Source organism: Eriocheir sinensis, chromosome 16, assembly GCF_024679095.1.
Source record: "Eriocheir sinensis breed Jianghai 21 chromosome 16, ASM2467909v1, whole genome shotgun sequence".
In the NCBI taxonomy this organism is placed as follows: Eukaryota; Metazoa; Arthropoda; class Malacostraca; order Decapoda; family Varunidae; genus Eriocheir; species Eriocheir sinensis.
The window spans coordinates 18,631,013-18,641,012 of NC_066524.1; the positions used below are offsets into that span (position 1 = coordinate 18,631,013).

The 10,000-nt window shown below is 42.7% G+C and overlaps 1 protein-coding gene across 1 annotated transcript in view; it reads left to right on the plus strand.

Moving 5' to 3' along the window:
* Positions 1-6,968: 6,968 nt before the first annotated feature.
* LOC126999170 (uncharacterized) overlaps positions 6,969-10,000 on the plus strand; it is a 9,532-nt gene continuing 6,500 nt past the window's right edge. The window contains exon 1 of the mRNA XM_050861498.1: positions 6,969-7,233. Within this exon, the coding sequence (XP_050717455.1) occupies positions 7,200-7,233 (34 nt within the window). The 5' untranslated portion in view covers positions 6,969-7,199. The remainder of the gene's footprint in view (positions 7,234-10,000) is intronic.

Genomic DNA, 10,000 nt, shown 5'->3' on the forward strand with positions numbered 1-10,000 from the left:
TATCCTTTCTATCGCCTTCCTAGTCCTTTTTAAGTCTTCCTTTATCCTGTTCTTTATACTTTATCCTTCGTGCTGTTTAGTTATTTTTATCCTTTTTTATTTCGTTACTTCATTTCAATCTTCAGTTTCTTCTTTTTCCATTTTTTTCTCTGTTTTTTTTCTCTCTCTTTTTCTTGATTTTCTTTGTCGTGTTTGCTATTTTTTCTTTCTTTCTTTCTTTCTTTCTTATCCCTTCTTGTTTCTTCTTCAAATTCTTCGTCTCTTCCATATTCTTCTTCCTTGTTCTTTTACTTCTTCTACCGTCTTTCTTCTTTCTTTTTTGTTTCTTTTTTATATTCTTTTTACCTTCCTTCCTTCCTTCCTTCCTTCTTTCCTCCTTTCCTTCTTTCCTTTCATCCTTCCTCTCCTTTCTTCTCCTTCACTCCCTTCCTCTCCTGTCCCCTTCTTCTTCTTCTCTCCTCCTGTCTCTCCTCCTTCACTACTTCTTTCTCTTCTCCTTAACTCCTTCGCCTTTCTCTCCTCCTTTCTTTCTTCTCCTTCACTCCTTCGCCTTTCTCTCCTTCACTCCTTTCTCTCCTACTCCTTCTCCTTCACTCCTTCACCTTTCTCTCCTTCTCCTTTCTTTCATTCACTCCTCCTTCACTCCTTCTCCTTCTCCTTCACTCCTTCGCCTTTCTCTCTCTCGACTTTCTCTCCGCCTCTCTCTCCTTCGTGGGCGTTTAAGAAAGATTTGGCTGAGGATGGAACGGCCTTTAAACATTTTCCTCAAGGTCGCAAACACACACACACACACACACACACATACCACGCCTACTACTACCACGCCCTCTTCTATTACTCTGGGGTAAACACACACACACACACACACACACACACACACACACACACATTTAATTTCATCTTCTATTTTCTATATCTATCTTTTTTTCTATTTTTTCTATCTTTTTATTCTCTATCTTTTATCTTCTATTATTTTCTGTCTCTTTCTATCTTCTATTTTCTCTTATCTTGCATTTTCTCTTTCCCATTTTCTATTTTTCATCTTCTATCTTCTTCTATCTTGTTTCCTATCTTTTTCTGTCTTCTTGTATCTTGTATCTTCTTCTCTTTTTTATCTCCTTTTATCTTCTTTTATCTCCTTCTCTGTTCGCTATTCTTTCTTTTATTATCTTCTTCTTCATCTTCTAATAATGTAAACAAACTCATTTTGCTTCATTTCCATAACACGACTTGCTACCCACTCCACCCCACGCCTCGCCTCTTCCCTCCTCCCCACGCCTCACCCACGCCTCCTGCTATGAGTCTAACCACGCCTTTTCCTTCTCTCCTTCTTGCCACGCCCCTTTCTCCCACCCTAACCACGCCTATCCTTGTAGCCACGCCTGTTTTCATGTTTCCTGTACCATGCAAGACACGCCTTCGAACTATTTCCCATGCAACTCAATTTTTTTCACGTGCAATACAAATGTTTCTCACGGTACTCAGTTATTTCCCAAGCAAGGCAGTTTTTTTCTCGTATTAAACATAACTATTTCCCTTGTAAGACAGTTTTTTTCCTCTGCAACTCAAATATTTCCCATGTATTTCAATAATTTCCGACGCAATACAGTTATTTCCCATCCTAGGCATTTTATTTTTCAAAGCAACTCAAATATTTGTCATGTAATTCAAACAACTCCTACGTGTTTCTCACTCAACACAACTTTTTTTCCCATGCAACTCAAAATATTTCCCATGCAACACAATTTTAATTCCTAAGGACCACAGTTTTGTTTTCCTCATCGCAACACAGTTATCTTTTTTAGGCTGATCAGTTTTCTTCCCAACGTAAACGAAGTCCTTCCTAAGCAACACTCTTCTTCCATTCTTATGTAAAACACTTCTATTTATACGATATTCAAGACTTTTCCTACACCACTTAGTTCTTAACGGATGCAACACAATTCTTGGTCACGTGACACAATTGTTTCGACACAACACACAAAAAAAATCCCCATAGAACACACTTACTTCCCACCCAACACAAGGCTTTACCACACAACACAAAATTTCCCCATGCAATATTTTTTTCCCACGCAACACAGATATCTCCCACGCAACACAAATATCTCCCACGCAACACAAATATATTCCTACGCAACACAAGTATTTCCCACGCAACACAAATATCTCCCACGCAACACAAACATATTCCTACGCAACACAAGTATTTCCCACGCAACACAAATATATCCCACGCAACACAAGTCTTTCCCACGCCACTCACTCCTTTCCCACGCAACACAAGACCCTTCACACGTAACACTACACTTATTATACGCCTTCTGCCACGCCCCCTCCTCCTCCTCCTTCTCCTCCTCCTCATCCTCCTCTTCCACCACGCCCACAAATCCACACTTCTCTCTTCCACTAACTTCCCTCCCATTCCATTACTCTCACACCCACTTACACTCACGCCCACGCACACCACCCACCCCGCCCACTAGTAAATCCGGTCTTCCTCCTCTTCCTCCTCCTCCTCCTCCTCTTCTTCCTCTTCCATGCCGCCCTTCCCCTTCCCCTCCCCGCCCTTTCCCGCCCACTCATACGCCTCCCACAAATTTTAAGGCGCTGACTGTTCGTTATTTTACTCACTAACTGTTATTACGACGCTCATTTTTTTTTCGTTTCTCTCTTTTTCTCTCTTTTCTGTTTCCTTTCCTCTCTCTTTTTGTCTCTTTTTGCGTCTCTCTTCTCTCTGGTTCCTTCTTCGCTTTTCTTCTTTCGGTTCTTGAATTTCCGCCTCGTCTTTTTCTTTCTCGTTTCTTTTCTTCGTTTGCTTTCTCTCTAATTTCTTTCCTCCCTGCTTTCCTCTTCCTCTCGTTTTATTATTTTCCTTTTTTCTCGCCCCTCGGATTTTCTTTCCCCTCATTTTTATCTTTTCTTCGCAGTTGTCTTCCGTCTAGTCTCCTCGTGTTCTTGTTTTCTTTCCCCGTCTTCTCTCTTTCCCTCCCTCTCTCTTTCCTTCTCTCTCTCTCTCTTTCCCTCCCTTTCCTCCCATGACCAGCTGGCGGCGGCGGCGGCGGCGGCGGCGGCGTGGTGGCAGAGCGGCGGCAGAATCACGTGTCACACTCACCCACGAAACGGCAGACGAGAAGCGGCGGACGTGATCCAGTTACCCCACGCCCGCGCCACGCCCACGGCCACCCACGGCAACTCGGGGCGGGCGTGCTGGCGGGGGGGCGGGGCGGCGATCCACGTGGGGCCCACATGACCTGGGGCGGAAGGGGGGGTGAGGGGGTGTGGTCTGGTTCACTGTCAGAGGGCCACTGACGGAATGCCTCGCCGTGTCTGTGGTGGTCCAGCTGTGGCCGACGCGCCGCTGCCACGTCTGCCCCCAGGATCAATACACCGCCGCCCGCCCACCGCCGCCCACTCTGGCAACGCCGCCTGGAGCCACCCGGGCGTCTAGGACTGGGGGGAGACGGCGCCTGGCTGATCCTATGGTGTCTGTCCCCTGCCTGCTACTCCTGCCCCGCTCCTAATACTCCTGCTCCCCCTCTTCCTCCTCCTTCCCTATACTCGTCCTCCTCCTTTTCTTCCTGCTATTGGTGTCTTTTCACTCCTATTATTTCTGCTACTACTCCTATTTTACTTCCTCTACTCCTACTCCTACTAATCCTCTTCTTCCTGCTACTCCAATACCTACTACTCCTCCTACTACTTTTCCTCCTCCTTCCCCCTATTCTTCCTCTCCCTATTGCTGTCTGTCTTCTTCTTCCTCCTCCTCCTCCTCCTCCTCCTCCTACTCCATTTCTGTCTTCCTCCCTATACTCCTCCTTTTCTTCCTACTGTTGGTGACTGTCTCCTCCTCCTCCTCCTCCTCCTCCTCCTCCTCCTCCTCCTACTCTTCCTTCTTCCCCATACTGATAATCAACTTCTTCCTACTTAAATTTCTTCTACTCCTTTTTCCTCCTCCTCCTCCTCCTCTTACTGCTCATCCCCCTCCCCCTCCTCCACCTCCTCCGCCTCCTCTTTCTACTAATCTTCTGCTGGTACTATTCATCCCCCTCCTCCTCCTCCTCCTCCTCCTCCTCCTCCTCCTCTTCATCATCTCTTCCTCTTCCTCTTCCTCTTCCTCTTCCTTTTCTTCTTTCTGGTTTTACTTTATTTACTTTGTTATCTCTGTTTTGTTCTTTTCTTCTTCTTCTTTTTCTTCTTCTTTTTTCTTCTTTTCTCTTTCTTTTTCTTTATACTTTTTACTTCTCTATTTTTTTACTGTTTCTTTTTCTTTTTCTTCTTCTTCTTCTTCTTCTTTTTCTTCTTCTTCTTCTTCTTTTTCTTCTGCATTGAGTTCTTCATTTTCATTCATAATTTCCATTCTATTCATTTACTTCTTCCTCTTTTCTTTTTTCTGTCCTTTCATCTCTATATTTTTCTCCTCCTTTTTTCTTCTCTTTCATCTCTCTCTCTCTTTCACTCTCTCTCTATTCTCCATTCTTTTTTTTCCCTCTTCCAACTCTTTCTCAGCTATCTCTCTTCTCTCCCTTCCTTTCTCCCTCCCCCTTCTCTTCTTATCTCTCTCTCTCTCTCTCTCTCTCTCTCTCTCTCCACCATACATCTCCCCTTCTCCTCCCCTTCCCCCTTCCAGCCCCCTCCACCCTGCCACGCCCCCTTCGATTATCACCCCTTCCATTTTATCACCCCTTCCCTCCCCTATATCACCCCTTCCTCCCTTTCCCTTCCCTTCTCCTCTTTCTTTATTAAGCATCCCATCTTCCTCCTTCTCCTCTTTCCCTTCTTCTCTCCTTTTGAACCCTCCCTTCCTTTATATTCTTCCCCTTTCCTCCTCTTCTTCTTCTTCCTTCTTCCCTTCTCATCACCCTCCTCCTTTCTATACTTTCCTCCTCCTTCCTCTTCTTTTCTCCCTTTAAACTTCCCCCTCCTTCATGTTCTTCCTTCCCCTCCTCCTCTGCTTTCCTCCTCCTCTTCCTCTTTCTCTCCGCTCCTCAGATACGAAGAAAAGAGAAGATAAATGAGAGCGGTCGAATCAATGGATGGATGTTTGGAATGGCAGACAGACAGACAGACAAATAGGCATTCAGGATTCAGATATATAGACGGACAGACAGACAGACGGACAAACAGACAGACAGGAAGACGAAGAATATACAGTAATTTTTCTTTCTTCTATTTCTTCTTCTTGTTCTTTATCTTTTACTCTTTCTTCTTCTTTTTCTTCTTCAGACAGACAAAAAAAGACAGATATGAAAAGGGAGAAATACATACACACATACATACATACATACATACATACATATAAACAGACAGACAGACAGATATACAGACAGACAGACACACACACCCACACTCACACTCACACACACACACACACACACACACACACACACACACGCAGACTGGAAGAGAGCCAGACGTAGACACAGACAAACGCACACACAGCAACCTAGTCCTAGACACATAAAGAACAGACAGACACATAGACAGACACACAGACAGACAGACAGACAGACAGACAGACAGACGTACAGAGGCATGCGAGGTATTCACTAAAGTATATGAGATGAAAATGAAAGTAGAAATAATGATGATGATGAAGAGGAGGAGGAGGAGGAGGAGGAGGAGGAGGAGGAGGAGGTTACTATACTACTACTACTACTACTACTACTACTACTACTACTACTACTACTACGACTACTACTACTACTACTACTACTACTTCTACTACTACTACTACTTTTACTATTTCCCATACACACATACGCACACATGTACACCTTTATAAACGTACATGGCATAGGTAACTTCAACAGGGACTTAAGTGGTGAGCAGAGGGCGTGCCTGGGTACACACACACACACACACACACACACACACACACACACACACACGTAACGTCAATTGAAATCACGTAACCAAAACTCCTCGCGTGATAAGAGGAGGGGGAGGAGGAGGAAGAGGAGGAGGAGGAGGAGGAGGAGGAGGAGGAGGAGGAGGAGGAAGGGAGGAGGACCCACTTTGCTCACACCCGCATATTACGCTCTTTGTCACGCTAAGAGAGAGAGAGAGAGAGAGAGAGAGAGAGAGAGAGAGAGAGAGAGAGAGAGAGAGAGAGAGAGAGAGAGAGAGAGAGAGAGAGAGAGAGAGAGAGAGAGAGAGAGAGGGAAAGGAGACACGGAGGCGGCATGGAGGTGATTGTGTGGGTTACGACCAGAGGAGGAGGAGGAGGAGGAGGAGGAGGGGGGGAGGAGGAGGAGGAGGAGGAAGAGACCAGCTGTAATATCTTAGGCCATGAAGATTCACTATACACATACATACATACATACATACATACATACATACATAAAATACATATCCACACACACATCCGAAAGAGAAACAAACACACAAACAAACAAACAAACAAAATAATCATCAAACACAAGAGAAACTCCTATAAATTGAAAAAAAGAATAAAGAGAAGAAAAGAAGAAGAAGAAGAAGAAGAAGGAAAGAAAGAAAACATAAACGAGAAGAAAATATGAAGAAGAAAAAAGAAGGAAAGAAGAAAAGAAGAATGAATTAAAACAATAAAACAAAAAAAGGAGAGAAAAAAAGATAAAATAGAAAGAAATGAGTCGAGGAAGAGAACAAAAACAAAAGAAAGAGAAAAAAAGGAAAAACAAATTAGGACAGACAAAAAAATGACAGAAAGAAAGAAAGAAAGAAAGAAAAGAAGAGCGGAAGAAGAGGAAAGAAAAAAGAAAGAAAGAAAGAAAATACAAGAAAATCTACTCGGAAAAAACGAAAAAAAAAAACAGAAAAAAACACCCCCCAAAAAAACTCCACCAACAACACACCGCTAATAAATTCCACCAAACCACCGATACTACAACTAATGAGTACATGGCAACCCCTCCAGACCAGGCTCATCGTACCCTATATAAGAGAGCGAAACGCAATTATCTGCTCATTAGGGGAGTGGCGGCCGCGCTAAAGAGAGGAGACGAGAGAGGGAGAGAGGCAGGATAGAAAAGAAGAAGAGAAAACGAAGAGGAAGAAGAAGAAGGAGGAGGAAGAGGAAGAACTAAGTGAAAGGAAGAAGAGATTACGAAGAGGAGGACGTGGAAGGAAGGAGGATAAGAAAAGGAAGAAGAGGAGGAGGAGATGAAGAAGATGGTTGTGACTTTGAACTGATTGAGAGTTGATCGTTGGAAGACATGACTGGCCTTCCCTTTGCTCCCAGACTGACGGGTGAGTGGGCTAACCAGGGAATATACGAGTACCCCCTCTTCCTCTTCCTCTTCCCCTTCCTCTTCCTCTTCCTCTTCCTCTTCCGTTTCTTTTTACCCCAAGCACATATTTCTTGGTCCCCTTTTTTTCTTTTTTTTATTGTTTGGTGTTTTATATTTTTTTTATTTTTTCCTCTCTCTCTCTCTCTCTCTCTCTCTCTCTCTCTCTCTCTCTCTCTCTCTACGATTTCTCCTTCTCGTTTTTTCTTTCTTTTCTTTTTATTTTCCCTTCGTATTTTCATTTCTTTCTTCTATCTCCTATTTTTCTTCCTTTCTGAGTTTTTCCTTCCTCCTTGCTCTTCTCTTCCCCTTCCTCTTCCTTCTCCTCCTCCTCCTCCTCCTCCTCCTCCCACATCCTATCTGGTTAACGTCGGCGTGTTTCAGAAAATTGGGGTCAACTTGGTAATATAAATAAACGAAGATAGAGAGAAAAACGAATTTGGGGAATAGAGGAAATAAAAGAGGCTGAGTAAATAAGAGTAATTAAAATGAAAAATAAAATAAAAACATAAAAAGGAAGAGCGAGAGATATTTGTTTGATAAGAATAAGAATATGGATGAGAGAAAGAATAATAATAACAATAACAATAATAATAATGATAATAATATAAATAGGAGTAAAATAATAATAATAGTAATAAGGAGAAGTAGAAGAATAACAATGATAACAAGTAATAAAAACCGAGAAAAAGGGGATTGAAGGAAGAGAACATATAGTAAAGAATATAAAGAAAAATGAAAATAAGGAAAAAAAGAAAGGGAAAAAAAAGGAGAAAGGGAAGGAAAGGGAACGATATCATGCAACCAACCAGTCACTGTAACACCACGAGAGACATTACACGCACCACCATCACCACCATAACCACCACCACCACCATCACCACCATCACCATCACCACCACCACCACCATCACCACCATCACCATCACCATCACCACCACCACCACCATCACCATCATCACCACCACCACCACCATCACCACATGCATAGCGCCTTCCTTCACCATCACCACAATCATCATCATTCACTATATGGATTCCTATCAACACCAATATCACCACCATCACCACCACCATCACCACCACCTCATGTATAGCTCCTACCTTCACTATCACCAATATCACCATCATCACCACCATCATCACCATCACCACATGCATAGCCCCTACTTTCATCACCACCAACATCACCATCTCTATCATCACTATATGCATTCCTATCAACACCACCATCACCACCATCACCACCATCACCATCACCACCATCACCATCATCACCACCATCATCACCATCACCACATGCATAGCCCCTACTTTCATCACCATCAACATCACCATCTCTATCATCACTATATGCATTCCTGTCAACACCAATATCACCACCATCACCATCACCACCACTATCAACACCTCTAACATCACCATCACCTCACCATCACCACGACTATCTATACTATCACCTCCACCATCATCACCACCACCACCATCACCACCACCACCACCGTCATTGCTCTCACCCTTCATCACCATATTGTCAATCTTTTTTTACTTATGTCATTGCTCCCACCACTACAACTATCACCGCCATCACCACCCACTTCACCACCGCCACCACCACTAACACCGCCACCAACACCGCCGTAACCACCCCCATCACCATTAGAGGGCATAAACCTTCCACCTTATCTTTGTCCGGCGTATTGTATGGGAGGAAAGGGAAGGGGGGGGGGCGGGGAGGAGGGGGACATACACATAAATACAGGAATGAAACAGGAGGTAAACAAGTATCGGAAATTAATAGAAAAAAACAAAACATATATTGGAAATTAATACAGAAAAGGCAAATATTGAAAAGGAATGAATATAAAAAAGAACACTAACCATTTCACTAACTAACGAGCTAACTAACAAAACGCCTGAATTAGCAACGAACCAATCAACTAACTTACTAATGAACGTAAGAGCTGATTACCTAGCCAACTAATTAACTGACTGGCAAACTAATTTACTGCCTCTACTAACTACCTATCCACGTAACTATCTAACTATCTAATTGACTATCTATCTTACGAACTATCTATTTCACAAACTAATTACTTAAATGATTAAACAGCAATAAAGATGATTATACCTCCTTATTTTTATGATCCTATTTTTTTTGTTCTTTCTTTTATTGTTCTTTGGTAACTGTTTTCTATTTTTAATCTATAGTACTGAATTTATTTATTATTTACACTTATTAGTACTTTTTGCTCTATTTTCCATTTGTTTTTCTTATATTTTTTTCTTCCTATGCAGTTGTTTTGCTATGGTTTCATTTTTTTATCCTATTTCTGAATACGAATTTAACACAGATAAACAAGATAATATTGTAAAGAAAATATTGCCGATATGTTAATTATCTCCTCTTTGATACGTTCTCTGTCAACCTTTCTTTTTTACATTCACTCAGAACGCGATGAAATGAAAGAGAAAGCTCGCCCCTCTCCCTCTAACCCAACCAGATGAAAGGAAAAGTGAAATCATAGGCAGGGAAAGTGATCGGGAATAACATCATTACAGGTGTTATTAGCGCAAGCAGGTGCGTCATGAGGCTCGAATTAGGGAAGGTGATTAGCGAGGGTGATTAGCGTCGGTAATTAACGAATCAACGGACGCCCGCCGACAAACCACATCATACGGGGCTATAACGCGGAAAATTACGTCATTTGTATAGTGAAGTAACTCAT